Source organism: Ipomoea triloba, chromosome 11 (genome assembly GCF_003576645.1).
Source record: "Ipomoea triloba cultivar NCNSP0323 chromosome 11, ASM357664v1".
In the NCBI taxonomy this organism is placed as follows: domain Eukaryota; kingdom Viridiplantae; phylum Streptophyta; class Magnoliopsida; order Solanales; family Convolvulaceae; genus Ipomoea; species Ipomoea triloba.
Genome location: NC_044926.1, coordinates 5,022,452 through 5,040,048, shown reverse-complemented (window position 1 = coordinate 5,040,048; position 17,597 = coordinate 5,022,452). Strand labels below are relative to the sequence as shown.

Below are 17,597 nucleotides of genomic sequence, written 5' to 3'. Positions count from 1 at the left end.
CGTAGCAATTTCTTTAAGGATCTGTTTGGAAAGCAGGAAAATGACTATGAAATTTTTATTTTTTTTTAAATGAGTCATTTTCTTTTTCAGTGTTTGGTTACATTTTCTGGAAATGAGTAGAATTGTATAATTACACATTTTAATTTATTTAGAATATAAAAATAATATTATTATTTATCAAAAATTTAAAAAAAAAAAAAAAAAACACACACACACACACACACACAACTGTGGTTTCCGGCAAAAACCATCCTTATAGTTTCTGCCAAAAACCATGTAGAGGATTGGTAATAGTTTCTGCCAAAAACCATGTAGAGGATTGGTAGAAAATGACTTCTGCCAAAATACCAGCATTTTCCTCAGTCAACGAAAAATGTTTTCTATCGACTGAATCTTCCTATTGCATCCAAACACTAAAAACCTAAAAAACATTTTCCAGATAGCATTTTCCTGATTTTCAAACAGACCTAAATTGTAAATTTCATGGTTGGTAATTTTTTTTTCCTAAGAATTTAAATTCATGAAATTTATATTACATTCTTCATTTGTTTTAACCAAATAAGACCCGTAATACATTGTGTCTATTTTAATTCTCTTTTTTTTTTTTTTTTTTAAATCTAATTTAACATTCTCCCTTCGGCCTTCTCTATTTTTAAATCGAGAAAATGTACAAGTAAATACGTATTCGATTTTCTTTTCTTCAATTTTGTATTTTCTTAGAAAAATAGAAAATTTGTTACGTTAGTAAACATAATTATTTCTTCAATTTTCTATTTTCTTAGAAAAAAAAATTCTTACGTTAGTACTTAGTAAACAGAAAGAACCCATGAAGCATGATGTGAAAGACGAGAAAGAATGGATGTTTTTATTTACTAATGAATTAGGAAGGCAAATGGAGCCATTTGTTCTCTAATTATACAATTGCAGAACATTATGGCATGTAATCAGTAGAACAAAGAGAATTACCCAACAACCATAGCTTCAGAGGTGAGAAGTGAGAACTGCAGTCTCTACATTATAGAGTAAGCTCGGATGACCTCGACGATGGGTGCTCGGCACAATGGACACTTCCCTCCGCTTCCAACTAACTCACTCGCGCATTTTGAACAAGTGCACATGTGCCCGCATCTGCAAACGTAACCACGCAAATATTCAAGTGGAGAATGACAAATGTGTGCGCACACGTGCATGCATGCGTGTAGATGTGTGGGCAAGCGCATGTATGCGTGTACAAGTGTGGGCAAGCGCATGTATGCATGTACAAGTGTTACAAGTGTGCGTAAGCAGATGTATGCATGTATGTTTGTAGAAGTATGCGTAAGCGTGTACAAGTGTGTGCATTCACGTGTATGTGTTTATATGTGTGTGCGCGGGCGTAGATGCGGTATTTCATTGAAGGGTAATAGGCTTGAGTGGTTTAGCCATATACCTGTAGAGCAGGGAATCAATGTGGCTATCACAACAGATACAGCAAGTACCCTTTCTCACATGGCCCCATTTCGAGCCATCCATTGAGGCATCTGTAGCCCCTGTTAAGCATTTTGCATCGCCCAACACAATTAATAGGAATACTGGTAAACCGAGGGGAGGGCGATTCTAATACTCATTTATAGCAGTAACATAGTTTTGTTTCTCTATCACATTAAGTTTGGGAAAGCACAAACCTTGTCCACCAGATGACCGGTTCAAAGCGGCTGAAACCTCCTGTCTGACCGAGCGCTGCAACTCCAGTTGCATATCCATGCACGCTTCCAACATTCTCTGCATGTTGTTCATACCTTGCTGCAGTTTAGCCATGTCTGCCCTCAGGTCGTTTATTGTCTCCCATTCCTGACCCCGATAATCACACATATACTCAATTCAAATTTCTAAAATCTAGGCAATACTTCTCTAGAAATAGCAAGGAAACAATATCAAACTGAAGTAAGAGCTTCTGATACAAAAGACGGTGGGGGGGCTTACAAGTTCGGAACGATGGACACTATGACGGGCCCAACCAGAATGGTGCATATCCTGATGCCAAGCTGGTTGTGGTGGAGGCACAGGAGGAGATGGTAGTACAAGGGAAGGCCTACCAGTATCATCGAGCTGATCTTCGTTTTGCTCATTGCTCTGGTGGTCTTGATCCCGCTCTGGTGAGGCGGGGATGGGCAGGTCTCTGTGCAGGTCCCAATCAATAGGCCCACGGCTTTGCCGTTCTACATACGAATGAATTAATTGATCCAAACTCTCACGGAAGCCACTCCGCAGAAGATTGGAAACACTCCTCCTGCAATATGCAGGAAATTTCAACATGTACTAGATAATAGCAAAATTCTTGGAAATTGGAATCACAATGTCGAAAGCCAGACTGATTGTATAGAGATTAGTTTTACCTGCTTAGAAGTTCCCTGAGTTCCATACTGTACACATTCTCGTCCTCGGGGGGATGGAATCTATTAAATCTCCTAAACGGGGCTGAGCGCCGCACTCTAGGAGGATCGGAAAGTCCCTCAGACCAATTCTCGACGGCTTCTCGTGAACCATCCTCATGCCAAACCTCTTGGGCTTCTGGCAACGGTTGTTCATCTCCACTTGCATCCCCGGCTGTCTCAAGGGGCCGAGTGGTTACTGAATTAGCATTCAAATTCGTGCTTGTGTTTTCAACAGTCTCGTGAGTCCACCTAGTAGATTCATCAGAAGTCAAATCTTCCTGGTCCCCTCCATCAGATTCAGTGACCTGTTCCACCCATACCCTATCCTGATCACGAGCTGTTTGCTGACTTGGACTTTGATCGATACTAGTTGTACTAACATCAATGCTTTCTCTGTGTTCATGCAACCGATGAGGGTTACTCTCCTGTTCCCTAGGATGCAGATGCTCGAGATTTTCATTTTGAACCCGCAGTGAAGGATTTATACGATTCTGGTGATTTTGAGAATCATTGTTGGTACTATCAGATGGAGGTTCAGAGTTGCTACTAACTTGACCACGAACAATGTTTTCTAGTCTAGAGCGGAATCCTTCCCTGTTTGAGACCAAAAAAAAAAGGTCATCAAATCATTTAATTGAATAAGTAAAAAAGAAATTCCAGATAAAAAGCATAATTATCCAAATCATATCATATTAAGACATAGTGCTTAAATATCACGAGCCACCACACAAGTGTTTGAAGCCGTTACCATTTTAACTTTCCATAATGCATGACTAAGCTCAAGTGTTCTCATTTTTAAGTCGTCGATACTAGATAAGATATTTAACAAGTGAAAAATACTTAACGATATATAAAAGAGATGAAAGGTATAAAACTTAATTGCACCCCAATGAACTAAAATCCCCAAGCAAGACCATAATTTCATCAGAACTAGCAAAAAAAAAGTAGTACAGAAGGGACGATTCTTTTGCTTTCCTTCTTGGGCTCGTTACATAATTGAGGATAAAGGAGAGGAGATTCAAGCCCCTAACCATACATTTGAAAAAGGGCTTAGCTTACCACTAAAGCTAAACCCCAAATCCTCATAATTGATCAATTTGCATAGTATTGTTTAGAGTTATAATATAAAATATTAGAAATTAGCATCCCTCAATTGTAAGAGAGGACAACATTAAGATCTCCACACTCTACTCCCTAGTAATCTATCACAAGAAGAAAGACGCTTTTCAGATACATAAGACTAAAAAGCGTAACATTCCAAAGCAAAAATGATCTAGTACGGAATCAACGGTGCACTGCATGAATAGCTAGCCCAAATACCTCAGCCCAGAGACAGTGTGTCGTTGCCTTAGCTGAACCAGTTCACTTGCTGCCACTGAAGGCGTTCTCTCCTCCTCAACAGGCATTTCATTTCGCAAGAATCTACCTCTGAGTAGTGACTGGAAAAAAATATAAGATGAAAAGCAAGATTTTCTGACTCTTCAACTTGTGAAAAAACGAACTGAATCTAAAATCAAAATATTCTCTAGACGCTGCCAAAGGGTATTAGAATAGCCTTGCTATCCTACATTAATGGTCAAGAATTCAATGCTCCTTTCTCGTCATTATATATCAGATAACAGAAAAGATATGTACAGAGTTTAAAATTTTCCAGAGACCAAAATTTTCATTCACATGCTGAATATCAGTTAAACAACTCTAAGTTTAGATTTAGGAAAAAAAAATTGTAACTTTATATGATGGAACACACAAAGTCAAACTTAAAAAGCAATGGGATAAACTTTCAAGAACTGAGAATTTGAAGCATGTGAAGAATAAATTAGGGTTCATAATACAAAAAGCCAACTAACATATGAAATAGAAATAAATAGCTAGATGAGAATAAATGATAACTAACTTGAATGCGATTGCGGTGGGCAAAGTCAGAAACAGCTCGGTGCTCTGAAAGTCCCTGAAGTTCCCTTTGCCTTTCCCCTTCAATCCTCACAAGCAAGTCGAGTAGAGCCTGTCTTCCACGCAACCTAAGCATGTCCCTGCGAACATGCTCTGGCTGACCTTCCTCATGGTCGGCAATTGACCCCTCACGATCAGTGTCAGCACCGAGTCCATTGGTCTGTTCCTCCCTGCGGCCCCCATTAGATGCCCTTTGTTGACTGGTCATTTGCACCCACTCCCTCACAATTCTAACTCTTTCCCGCTCAGTTTCCCCAAGCCATTCCCCTCTTGGGCTACCATTCCTCTGGGCAACATTAGATGAAGTGTCTGTGATACCACTCTCCATCCACCCATGAACAATTTGCCTCACTCTCTCCCTCTCAACCTCACCTACATCAGGAGATTCCTCCCGGCTAGAACTGTCATGCTCTATATTTTCATTCTGTTGTCCAATTGGATCGTGAGACCAAGTTCCATAGTCATTCTCACACTCAGTAGCATCTGTAAAGCTGCCCTGATTGTCACTTTCTCTGCTTTCAGACATATTCATACTAGACATATTTGCATCTGAATCCACACTCCTCTGATGTGTTAGTCTTTCCCTCACCCTCTCTCGGGCACGGTTCAACATATGTTCGTCCTCCAACTCCCGCCACATCCGCATAATAGTCGATGCCCGACTGCTTATTCTCTCACCATCACCCTGTCGCCTTGAAGTAGGAGACTGTGATTCCCGCAAGAATGAAGAATCAAGCATGGAAACCGTGTGTAAACGGGTGAGTGCCATCAACTCAGACTCACGATTCCTCCTCTCCATTGTGGTAATCATCTCTTGCGCATGCCTAGCAGCCCACCTACTCAAAATCCGCGAATGGCACCTCCTGGCTGCAGATGACTCTCCCAGCTCACCCCCCGCTGCAGCAGACCTCCTCCTCCTACTGACAAGCTGGTCACTCTCGTCATCCTCATCCTCCGTATCCCTCACAGAGCTGCACGACGTAAACGAAATACAATCATCCAAATGTCCACGCATCAATTCCTCAAGCCCCCTCTCGAATTCAACACGAGCATCATCAGCAGTGCTCTCAGGCTTCTGCTGGAGCTGCTGCTGAACATCAGCCATTTCTTCAAGCCACTAACCCAGAACCTAACACCCGCAGCAGTACCTAATCAAACAACCCTAAAATGTAGAAGAAGGAACGCACATTCCCTAACAACTAAAATGGAGATTTTCCACACCTGACTCCATTAATTCCAAACTGAAAAAGCAAAATCAAAATCAAACCTAACTCTATCTCTAATCCTACTTTAACATCCCCAAATCTCGTATAATCACGACAATAGCAGCGCTTTTTCGGTACAATTGTTTCACTCATTCGATACATATCCCCTGATCAAATCACAAACATACAGAAAAACCTAAACTTCATCAATACAACCAAAATTCACACCAAAAAACGAAGAAAATCAAATCTTTTTTCGGAATTAACGCATTAAGATCAATAAACTTGGATGGAAGGTGATTTACAAAGTGATCAAGTCAGAATCAACGGAGAAAAATCGAGTCCAAGATTAGATTATGAAATGAATGATGATTAAGCACGAAAATGTACCTCTAAAGTGTAATCTCTGCCACCAAACTTAACTATATATATGTAAATATGGATTTTGTGTTTGTTTGTATATATATGGAAAGAGAAAAGTGGGCAAACTTGATTGGCAGACGGAAAGAGAAAAGGAGAGATGAAGAGAGGCGATGCCAATTTATGAGCAAAGGGAGAAGAGTTTTTTGTTTCTAAGATAAACATAATTATCCCCAAAAAAGGACATTTGCCTTTGACCTTATTCAAACAATATAATTCATTATAAAATTTTGTTTACATTACTTTACAACACATTTTTGTAGTCTTATTTTTTTTTATTACTATTAACTTTATTACAATGTAGTACATGTTCATATATACTTTCTCAATTTACTAAAGCACAAAGAATTCATGCACCCACATTTTTTGTAGTTAATAGTACAAGATATTGTGTTTCTCACATAAATCACGGGTTGATCACTCTGCAAATTTTTGCGAACAGTAAGAATCGGATCTGCTTGGAAGGTGAGTTAAAAAAAGAATAAATCAATCTGAGAGTAGTTTGAGTTGAAAGTATGCTCATCCACTCAACCTCCATTTCGAGGTATTTTATTAACTTCTTAGATTATTGGAAAGTGGAGATCAGAAGTCATTTTCTCCTACATTTAATATACTTTTTAAGAATATTTTAATTTTTGTTAGGTTAGTGATCCATTCGAATAAAACTAGAAAATGATTCTTGAATATAATCATCATATTCATATCGTCACTTGTAACTTGATTATTATAAGATGAAATCACGAGTACATGCGATTACGATGCAATTTTGTGTATAGGAGTTACATGAATATATGTGTAATTTCATGAATTGTATATATTTTTCTATCTTGATTCTACTTCATAATAGTCATCACTAATGAACATGGTAATAAATTCTCTTTATTCATTAATTTAGAATTTATTCATAATTACTATGAATTGATCGACCTGCCAACCTCAAAAGAAGAATCACTTATTAATTAAAAGCAAATTAATCAAATGAAATATCAAAAATATAAATTTGTGTAAATTTTGTTGTGTATCTCACGACAATTTTTTTTTTATACATTAAATTTCTCAACCAAGGGAAGAAGAATTAGACCTGCGCACAATGGATCAAGCTCTCCACTTTCGCGAACTTGAAAAGCACAATCTCTAATCTAAGAAGACTAATGGCCTAAACTATAGTTTGGGAAGCCCTAGCTCCTACCCTACCACTGAAATGATGACTTTAGGTCATATGATCAATCACTTGAGCTCGTCTCAATATATACAATATTTTGAGTATAATTGATTTTATTACAATGTAATATTTGTCTATATATATTTTTTTAACATATTAAAGCACAAAGAGTCAATGTAGCATTATCAGACTCAGTGATGTAGGCAAGCAGTTGAGGGCATTACTACGCAAATTATATCATGGACCGTGGTCCACAATGCATTGTGGATCGCGGTCCTAAAACGACGTCGTTTTGATTAATGAAAACAGGCGGATGAATTCGCGCCACTCACTTTCAGTTCATATATACTGCAGTTACATTTCAACACAACTACAGTTACATTTTGATATAACTACAGTTTCATTTGATAATATAAAAACACAAATGTGAAACTGTTATATATTCAGTATCTGTTCATATACACTGTAGTTACATTTCAACACAACTACAGTTACATTTCGATATAACTACAGTTTCATTTGATAATATCAAGGAATAAGGGCCAAATTAGCCACTGAACGTAACGCGATAGTGCAATCAGCCCACCCAACCTAAAAAACGTGCAATTACCCCACCCAACAGTCCAAATCCCTCCAATTTTACCTGGTAGCCGATTTTCAACCCTTCTCCCGGTTGCCTAGCTGACCTGTAAGCTTACATGTCATTTTATTTAGTTTCCTTTACTTTTTCTTCCTTCCTAGTCTTCTTCTTTCTCCCCTCTGTTATTCTTCTTCTTCTTTAGACAACAACCAAAGCTAATACACAATCAGAACATGAACATGATGGAACAAAATAACCTATGCAACTCCCAGATTGCTTCTATCTAACAACCCCAACATTAATCCCTCCCATTTCTAAAACCCCTTCCCACTCTCTCCCTCTCCAACCTCATCGCATCTGGCAATAACCTTTTGTAGAACTGTAGGTTAATTTTTCTGCCTGCATTATTCCTCTTTGGCTCTTTACACTCACCCCCATACCAATTACAAAGTTAAAATATCAAAAAGAAAACAAAAATATATAATAAAAAAAAAAAGAAATTATTGCCATTTAATTGAACTACCCATTCGTCACTCCTACCCTGCCAAGAAGACAATCAGAAGCTCAAGGTCGACTACAATGGCATGCAAGACAACGACAGAAACAGAACGAACAAACTCCGGTACACATCCGACCACCCATGGGGCAAAGAAGCAGAACAACCTCACAAACAAAAAAAAAAACAAAAAGAAATTAAAGCCAAATTAAGAACACTAATAAAAGAAGATGGAGCCACGGACACCCCGTCGGAAACTGAAACTATTCGCTTCCTCCATGTGGTGCGACCAGCCCCCAACTGGCCGTAGGAGTGGACAGTAAACCCAGATCCTTTAAAACCCAAAGAAAGTTGAAAGTTGTGTTTAGAACCCCAGCCTCGCCTCCGCCGTCCCTCCTCTGCGCAACGCCAACAACGCCGCCTGCCATTCCAACTCGCGCCGCCATCGTCGCCAACAGACGAACCAGCGCCGAAGTCTGGTAACCTCATTAATGCCGGCCGGAGGGGAAGTAGCAGCGACCAATGCCTGGATTCGGCGCCACCTGAAGAAGGGGAATCTCCTCTGTTTGCGTCGCCTCTGCCCGCCGACGATTCTCAATCACGCCCGTCCTATTCTCGTTTCCAGAAAACAAACATCGACGCTTCTGAGGAGTGGCGCGACGCCGTAGTCCCAGCCCAAGGCCAACGTCTCTCCTCGATTCTTTGCAGTTCTCTCAATCGCCGGCAAGTCAACGGGATCCAGCGAATATTGAATTATCAAACAAATAATTCCATAGGTTGAGGCAGCTCGCTGAATGTTTGCGCGGAGAATAGCAGATAGAAGAAAAGGTCAAAGAAATGAAATAAAATTCCAGGTAAGCTTACAGGTCAGCTAGGCAATCGGGAGAAGGGTTGAAAACCGGCTACCAGGTAAAATTGGAGGGATTTGGACTGTTGGGTGGGGTGATTGCACGTTTTTTAGGTTGGGTGGGCTGATTGCACTAAGGCAGTATCTTTTGAGATGAATTGTAGTGTCAATTACGGGCTCCGTCTCCCACTTACTGAAACGATGTCGTTTTGGGACCGCGGTCCACAATGCATTGTGGACCGCGCTCCACGATATAAGAACTGGCATTACTAACTCCCTTTTGACCAAGTCGACAACCCTAGGTACAACGCCATGTTATTGGTTTGCCGTTGCTAGCTCCATAATTGTCACAACTAACCATTTGCTATTCGATTGGAGTAGGTGTGCTCAATAGTCAATAGAGTAAAAAAAATTACTTTCAAAAAAAAAAAGAGTAAAATTTTTATTTTTTAAACACGTTGTTGTGGTCCACTTCTTTAATTTTTCAAAATTAACTTGAGCTTGTGACCGAGTGAGTGAAGTATGTTTATTGTATTTAAAAGTCATATGTTTCATTATTGTTAATAGCTTCTTGATCGAGTTTAAAATGTGTGATTTACGAGTTATTATACAAAAGTAGAGTTTACTGATTTTACTCAGTGCACACCATGTTGCTAGTTTCCCTCGTCATCCAAAAAAAAATTGTGTTAAAAGTATAATTTTATAAATTGGCCAATATATGCAATGAATATGATATTACCTCTAGCAGACAGTAGGAAGGTCAAAGTGCCTACAATGTCTTTGATTATTAGGTTTTGTTCAATTTAATATCCGAACCTTAATTTTGTTCAATGTAATCCGTGTATTTTAAAATTTAGTAACAATTGTTAACATTGTTAAAATAATAGTTAGTGTTGTTGACGTAGAATTAACATTGCTACCATGTTAAAATGAGTACTTGCCCATAACCTTAAGATGAGTACTTGATAAGGTAGTAGAAACTAGAAAGTGCCTTTATTTATTGAGAAGATTAATAAGTGTTTAATTGTTTTTGTAAGCATTGTAATTTTCTTTTTGTCTTGGATAATATTATTTTTCCTAAATATAAAGTTAGCGGTGACAGACATAACTTCCTATTGTTCATGTGTTGGTAACCGTAAAGACAATTGAATTGGGACAGACAGAATATAATGCTGTACTCATCCGTTAAGTAATTTATAATTCCTAACTCAATGGGTAGGTGCAACTGAACTCTCTTTGTGGAGAAGAATTTTGAAAGAACCCAGGTTCGATGTGACGATTTCGTACTCCCTACTCGAAGATGAGCTATAAATACTCTGTAAATCAATGTAGGACTCGCATGATTCATAATATTTATTCTTCAACATTATGAAGTGTAGTATTCCCCACCTCGCATCATTATATTCATTACTGCAACGATTTTCGCAAAGAACCCATTACCCAGAAGCCAAGAAGAAGATGGTAATCATCTCCAGATAGATCTCACGGGGAAACAGACAAACAGATGACAGTGGAGTTGCATGGCATGCCACAGCAACCAATTAACGATAAGATGAGGAGAATCCTATGTTTCGATATGATATTCAAGGAAGATGATGAAAATAATATGCAGGTTATGGGACCACGCAACATGCATGCATGCGTATTCATAAACATATATGCCACCAAATGTCTAGTTGTATTTCTTCTTCTTCTTTTTTTTTCTTACTTATTGTACTATGGTATATCAAAAAGTAGTCAAAGTAGCTATTTGATGAGCATTTATGTTTTTGTTGTTCTGTTATTGAGAGAGACAGAGTAGGGTCCAATTGTTTCAATCAAAAATCAATATCATTTCAATTGGCTAGTTGTTCTTTGGGTGCAAAAGGCAAAATCCTTGCTCCGAGATCTTCACACTCTACCGAGTTGTAAATGAGTTAAGTTACAGTTACAGTGACTCAACGACCCCTTAAGTGAAAAGAATATAATACCTGGTGCCGACAAGAGCCATCCAACAAGAGGGCGTAAATGAGTTAAATCAGAGTGACTCAACGGCTCCCTAACTGAAAGGACTAATACCTGGTGCCGACAAGAGCCACCCAACAAGAAGGTGAAACTCTCACACTGTGGTTGTCAGATTCAACATAACACAAAGATAATCCATGGTATACTGCGCACAATTCAGCCACGAGTCTACAAGCAATTTCCAATCTAAAGACAAAGTCCCCCAACCTCATCTCTTATAACTTCACCCACTGCAACTATCCTAGGTTAACCTCAAGCACTATGATCAACATTGATTTTAAACTTATTAACAAGAGGCTTGAGCCAACCAATGCACCCCAAGGAGCGCCATTGTGGATCAAATTCAATTTTGCCCTACTATATACAAGTCGTTAGCAAGAAAATAAAAGAACACAACTAGTTTGCATTGGTGAATGGGAGTTGAACGAAGATAGATAGATATATGGTATCATTGTTCTCTACTAGAAACGAGTCTAAAGCAATTTGGGACAACACGTAATAGCATATGTTTATGTCAAATATAAAACAGTCTTACAATCTTAAATTTGGCCAGTCCCTAGAGGCTGCCTTGAAGTGTCTCCCTTAGCCCAAGCTTGGTAGTCCTTCACTAGCTGCATCACAATTACAGATACAGTTTTAAGCTCACGTAAACTTTCAGCTTGAACAGAAGACGCAGAGAAAACAAGGATTTCTTATAAGTAAAACGCAAAAGTCAGTTATATAATAGCAATGTAAATTGCAACATAAACCTAAAGAGTGGTTAACAGCCCTTTCATTGTCTCTATCTACAGATATAACCAAATAACCTAACAACAAAGGGTCAAGAAGCATACTTCCAATGTTCTTAAACAACTTGGACAGGGGCTTTCCCGCACCAATATAACATAATATAGAAGAATTATATGATCAAACATCACATTAATTTACATATACTAAAGTACATATGTATTGTATTGTGTATATATAGACTTATAGAGTGACAATTTGATTTTTGCAGTTTATCAATTTTTAAAACCATAATGGCTCGATACATTGCAGTTTATAAAAGACCAAACACATTAGTTAGAACTCAAAAACCCATAGTTAATTATGCAATTATTATATGACTAGGGCGCTTTTGTGGTTTTATGATTTTTTTTAAACACCCTAATTGCCAGTGCCAAGGGCAAATCTACTCTTTCCATTGTGAATTAATAAAAAGTATTACGGAGTACATTTTAGCTAAAAAAAATTATAAACGTCTCACGTGAGATGGTCTCACACAATACTTATTATTTCATTGTTGGGTGTGTGTGTACATACATACATACATACATGTGTGTAGGAATTCCATTTACTGCTCCACAGTCCACAGCAATTCATGTTCTAACAAAATATAAAGGTCAAAAAAGTAAATGACTAAAATGGGACTATTGTACTGAAAAACCCTTCCACTTATTCCAAGTCTCCTAATATCTCTTTTGGTGTTACTTCCAATACACAAAATTATGAAAGATCCTACAATGACATGCTCTGTTATGCCATGTTGCAAAAATAGAAAATTATTCACTTTCTTCATATTTCTTTCTTTACTTTCTTTTCTTTTTACCCCTTCTGTTTTTTTGCAAATTCCACCAACCTCCTTTTTCTATTCTTGAACAAAAGTGTAATGCCTATGGGCATACTAAAAGTTCCCATAAAATACTAATCTAAAATTTTGACATGATTTATTACCTTTCTGTCCCTCTACTTTTTAGTCATTTATACTGCCCCCAATGAACAAAATTTTTAGACTCAACTGTGTGCAGTGCTCTCAAATTATTGCCAATATAATGATCAGGTTATAAACTTGCAACTATCTACCTCTCTCACGCTGACAAGTAAAGCTTTGATTAATTTGAAATTGATCCAAACCATTTGCTCTCGGTTAATTGATATTGACTTCACACTGTTATTAGCAGTGTCGTAAAAACCGGCCTAGGTGGCCACCGGCTAGGCCAAATTAGCCTAAGCCTAGAAATGTTCCTAAACAGTAAACACATTGTTAACACTTGCCTGACTGCCTGACTAGATGGCTGAGTCACAGTTCAACCAGTGTTAGTATAAGGGTCGTGGATTATGCAACATTCTTATAATTTATTTTTTCAGTATACCAACAACAAATTCAATAGCAAAGTGTGCCATTTACAAGTACTTCAACATCCCAATGAGTGTTCAGTCCTCATTGGTGGCAGCTTAGTTTGCCACTTATCCATAAGTAATAAAATAGAAAAACTCAAAACAAGTTTCAAACCCAAAGGCTACGACAGGAGTTTATTGGTTTGTTGGAAATCTGGTATTTACAATGACTAGGACAGGACCAGTGCCCACTTTGGGTTTAAAGCACCAGTGTTTAACCATGACAAGATAGCCTGAACAAATTTTGATGGTTTTAAGGGCCTATTAACACCAACACGAAGGACAAAAAAAAAAAAAAAACATATTCTAATGCATATGCTTTCTGTTGTTTCTCTTTACTATGTATTTATGTGTGCAAGGATGCATAAGCCCAATGCCTTCAGCCCTTCGCCTTTTGGCTCCTATCACCATACTAACTTACTAAGGTGCCATTATTGTAAGGCTTCCCTATATATGTTAGATAAGAGTGGTGATACTGAAATTTGTTTTTAGTGGGTTAATTAATCAGTGCAGAGGAAACTGATGTTGCATGACTTGCATCTTGCTTTAAATTATTTATACTTTTATAGAAAATAGTATATAATGTAGACACACGTACTGCGGTACTAGAATTTATTTTAAATCAAAACAAAAACAAATTCAATGGTTTAAAGTGTTTACTATTTTTCTTGAGCTCATGCTATGTTGTAAGTGGTAAAAGGTTATTTCTAAAAGTTTACATTCACCTTCATCTCAATTAAATTCAACCGGGACTTGACAATTCTACTCAATACAACAAGATCGGGAATACAAAAATGTTGAGGAAAATGGTGGTAAAATAACACACCTGAGCCATAAACCGAGGAAGCATGACCCCTAGTATCTGGTTTAGGACCTGAGCTCCGGTTGATTCAATTGCTTGGACTGGAAGTGCTCGAAATGCAAAGGGAATTTCAATGTTAACCTGCATAAGCATACCAATTCACATATTTACTCTGATGTACTTATTCTTCACATGAAGAGTGGTCAGATTGTGGACATTACCTCAATAACTGCATCTGAAGTGAGTTTCTGCACTGCTGAGTCTCTTCGATTGCCATCATAGGATATTCGATTCACCATAGAAGCTGCATGCCCATATCAAATCAATGTCAAAGCACTCCTGAAAAGAATTATTTAATAAATTTCAGAATCAAAAAGTGCATCATCTGATTAGGAACTACCCCATACTTGTTTTTACTAGTTATCCAACAGACACTTCAAAAAAAAGAAAAGGCAAAGCCATGAGAAAGCCGCTTGATCTAACATTTAAAATGGCAGATTTATTATTAGGGCCTAGGTAATTAGATTTATCACCATAAATTTTGTTCGTTTCCACTTTCCAGTCATCTAGTGTTTTATAGCCAGCCAAGCACTAGAATTCATAAACCGCTAAAATTTAAGTTCTTCAAATCACATCTATATTCAAAAAATTCATTCATCCATGCATACAGATGTGAAAATGCATCCTAGTGTAGCCTGCAATTTTAATAGGAACTGACAAGAAAATCACACACGTGGTGAGATATTCAGTGATGTTAATGCTGTGTTGGAATTCGGAAATATTAATTTGACATTGGAATTACAAGAGGAAACTTCAGGCACATAGGTAACTCATAGCACAGCCACACAGATTTCATTTTGATACAGATATTAATTATTTTGAGACCCAAAAGCAGACCTTAATGACGGTCCGGTGCATTGTTTAGATTAGATCAGTTATTGCTCTTTATTAAAGAAGAAAACTTAAACATTGAACATATGTAGAGATGGTAAAGGCAGGAAGGACTATACAAAGAGCATGCATGTTAATTGTTAAACGGAGAAAAGTCTTCTTTTCTCCAATCAACTCCTAGTAAGTTAATGTGAGAGAAATTAAGAATAGAGCAATCTTAATCCATGTGACTTTGTCAATGGTTAACTAGCAATGCATTAATGTGCCTATATATAAACAATGTGTATATATTGCTACACTATAATTGCATTATAGGAGTCAATTTTGCAGCCGGTGGAGGATAAAACCAGAAATTTTCAACTGTCTATGCAATCGCCAATTGGTACTTTAAACGCAAGCAATTATGAGATCCACATGTAATCCAACACCATAACATTGCCAAAAAAATAGTGCTTACCATCAAACTTATCATTTTGAGCGACAACAATAGGTGAGCCCTCGAGCTGAGGAAAAAGCATAACTCTTAGGAATTAGAATGTATGAAACAATAAGAAACTGGAAACTAACAGGGAGATGATAATTGATAACCATGTACAGCAATGCAATGCCAATACCTTACAAGACAAGAGGTTAATAGAGCATCCATCAGGCTGCTCATCAACTCTCACCAACAGAACTGGACACACTTCAAATGCGAAGAACTTAAACCTATACACATAACATCTGAAGGTATTATCATCCACCCGTTCTATCCTCTCCGCATCCAACACCGAGTACTGGCTCGCCGGCAAGCTCATATACTCCACTAACAAAACAAAACACACTAAAAATAAGTTGAAGCAAACCAAACCACTCATTAAGCTACATACACTACTATAACTGTAACTGTAATCCACCGAAAACTATGAAAGAAGTCTTACTCAGAGGTCTCTGAAGCTGCCGCACCGACACGGATTCCTTCCGGCGAGCAATGAATCGAACTTTTGGTGCTGCGTCGGCGGAAATGCGAAGCGATCCTCTCGGAGAATCGTAGGAGGGAGACGTTAAGCTTAACAGAGCAACAGGTGGACAGACTTTAGGGTTTTTAAATCGGAATGAAACGTAACTCAAATTTGTTGTTGAAGATGACGAAGTAGCGGCTAAGCTCAACGCCATTTCCGATTTCTTCGCTCCAATTTGTGGGAAAATGCGATATCAGAAACTGACCTTTTGATGAAATTTCAATCCCTGAGGGTTAACTTCTAGTGTCGAAGATGAGGTCAAGGATAAGCCAACGAGCGTTGTACGAAACGTCGACGTAGTAACTTCAATATTATTGGCGGTTCGCTGGCTAATGTACGCCGTTCTGATTAGACAATATGACTGTTCTACCCGTGAAGCAGAATTACAGATTTACAGCGATATGGCATCAGTACTGGCTAGCCTAGGAATATCGCGCTTTTATCACGAGTAATTACAAATTACGCCGACAAATTGAACAAGGACAAGAAAGAGTAAAAAATTCATAAAATTAAGGCGAAAACGACGCAGAAATTGAGAATGCTGATCGATGATTCATTGATAGTTGAGATAACAGTACCGAATAATCCGAAAGTAACCCCAAATTCAAGCTACTTTACATCTATTAACCCTAATTCGGATTATATCAAAAGAAAAAACAGATTTAAACGATTTCATCTAAGAGCTTGTAAATTTGGTGACTGCTTTGGTGCCTTCAGAGACGGCGTGCTTCGCCAATTCACCGGGAAGAACCAATCTGACGGCGGTCTGGATCTCACGGGAAGTAATGGTCGGCTTCTTGTTGTAGCGGGCCAATCGAGACGCCTCTTGGGCGAGCTTCTCGAAGATATCGTTGATGAAGCTGTTCATGATGCCCATGGCCTTGCTGGAGATCCCGATATCAGGATGGACTTGCTTCAGCACCTTGAAGATGTAGATCTTGTACGTCTCCGACGATTTCTTCACTCTCTTCTTCTTCTTATCTCCGGCAGCCGCGGCTCCACCCTCCTTCGGGAGCTTCTTCCCAGCCTTAGGCTTCTTCTCCGCCGGAGCTTTCTCTGCCGGAGCCTTCTCCGCCGCCACCTTCTTTTCTGCCTTCGGTGCCATCTGCGCTAGAGAGAGAACACAAAAATATTTTCTGGGACAGGAAGAATTGCTTTAGGTGAAGGGCTTCTTGCGAATCGAAAGGTACAGGCGATGAGAACTCGTGAATTGGGGTTTGTTTATATAGGATTTGCGACGGTATTGTGATTGGTTGCTTTAGTGTGACACGGATCGTCGTTGTTAGCCATTGATGAATTTCATCAATCAACGGTGTAGATTTGGTGGGAACCGAATGAGTTTCCCGAGATTCGAATTTAAAATTTATCTTTTACTCCGTATATGAAATTTTAAATATTTTACTATATTTGATACTTTTATCAAATTAAACATTTTGATTTAATTTTAGTGCAAAATGGAAATGAAAATTTTTATTTTAGTTTAAATTTTAAAATATGAACACATAAAAAATAAAAATAAAATACATTTTAATACTCCTTTCCTACAACATTTGTTATATCTACGGTATATTTTGAGACAATTCATATTTGTGTCGATTTCATTCATAAAATTTGACTTTTATTCTCATGGAGGTTTGACCTTTGCAATTACATTAGTAATGTGCT

General features: G+C 38.1%; 3 protein-coding genes across 3 annotated transcripts; all 3 read right to left on the bottom strand.

Annotated features, from left to right (window-relative positions):
- Positions 1 to 839: 839 nt before the first annotated feature.
- LOC115996677 lies at positions 840 to 6,124 on the bottom strand. Its single transcript, XM_031236029.1, has 8 exons — positions 5,963 to 6,124; positions 4,312 to 5,739; positions 3,735 to 3,853; positions 2,376 to 3,008; positions 1,963 to 2,269; positions 1,665 to 1,830; positions 1,430 to 1,529; positions 840 to 1,128 (listed from the first exon to the last, which is right to left on the bottom strand). Exons 2-8 carry the CDS (start codon positions 5,470 to 5,472, stop codon positions 1,011 to 1,013), a joined length of 2,604 nt encoding a protein of 867 aa, XP_031091889.1. The 5' UTR covers positions 5,473 to 5,739; positions 5,963 to 6,124; the 3' UTR covers positions 840 to 1,010.
- Positions 6,125 to 11,466: 5,342 nt separating this feature from the next.
- On the bottom strand, positions 11,467 to 16,188 carry LOC115997272 (uncharacterized protein SYNPCC7002_A1590). The gene is made up of 6 exons (XM_031236795.1): positions 15,852 to 16,188; positions 15,546 to 15,736; positions 15,389 to 15,434; positions 14,262 to 14,344; positions 14,065 to 14,181; positions 11,467 to 11,692 (listed from the first exon to the last, which is right to left on the bottom strand). Exons 1-6 carry the CDS (start codon positions 16,084 to 16,086, stop codon positions 11,621 to 11,623), a joined length of 744 nt encoding a protein of 247 aa, XP_031092655.1. The 5' UTR covers positions 16,087 to 16,188; the 3' UTR covers positions 11,467 to 11,620.
- Positions 16,189 to 16,464: 276 nt separating this feature from the next.
- On the bottom strand, positions 16,465 to 17,119 carry LOC115997273 (histone H2B-like). The gene has a single exon (XM_031236796.1). The coding sequence runs from the start codon at positions 17,035 to 17,037 to the stop codon at positions 16,609 to 16,611; it is 429 nt and encodes a 142-aa protein (XP_031092656.1). The 5' UTR covers positions 17,038 to 17,119; the 3' UTR covers positions 16,465 to 16,608.
- Between the last annotated feature and the right edge of the window lie 478 nt (positions 17,120 to 17,597).

Excerpts from the sequence above, each read along its gene's own strand:
- LOC115996677 (XM_031236029.1), bottom strand. The coding sequence starts at position 5,472 with ATGGCTGATGTTCAGCAGCAGCTCCAGCAGAAGCCTGAGAGCACTGCT. Across the intron at positions 3,854-4,311 it reads CCCACCGCAATCGCATTCAA|TCACTACTCAGAGGTAGATT; the intron begins GTTAGTTATCAT and ends ATTTTTTTCCAG. Across the intron at positions 1,129-1,429 it reads ATTGATTCCCTGCTCTACAG|ATGCGGGCACATGTGCACTT; the intron begins GTATATGGCTAA and ends TTACGTTTGCAG.
- LOC115997272 (XM_031236795.1), bottom strand. The coding sequence starts at position 16,086 with ATGGCGTTGAGCTTAGCCGCTACTTCGTCATCTTCAACAACAAATTTG. Across the intron at positions 14,345-15,388 it reads TCAAAATGATAAGTTTGATG|CTTCTATGGTGAATCGAATA; the intron begins GTAAGCACTATT and ends ATGGGCATGCAG. Across the intron at positions 14,182-14,261 it reads CTTCAGATGCAGTTATTGAG|GTTAACATTGAAATTCCCTT; the intron begins GTAATGTCCACA and ends ATGCTTATGCAG.
- LOC115997273 (XM_031236796.1), bottom strand. The coding sequence starts at position 17,037 with ATGGCACCGAAGGCAGAAAAGAAGGTGGCGGCGGAGAAGGCTCCGGCA.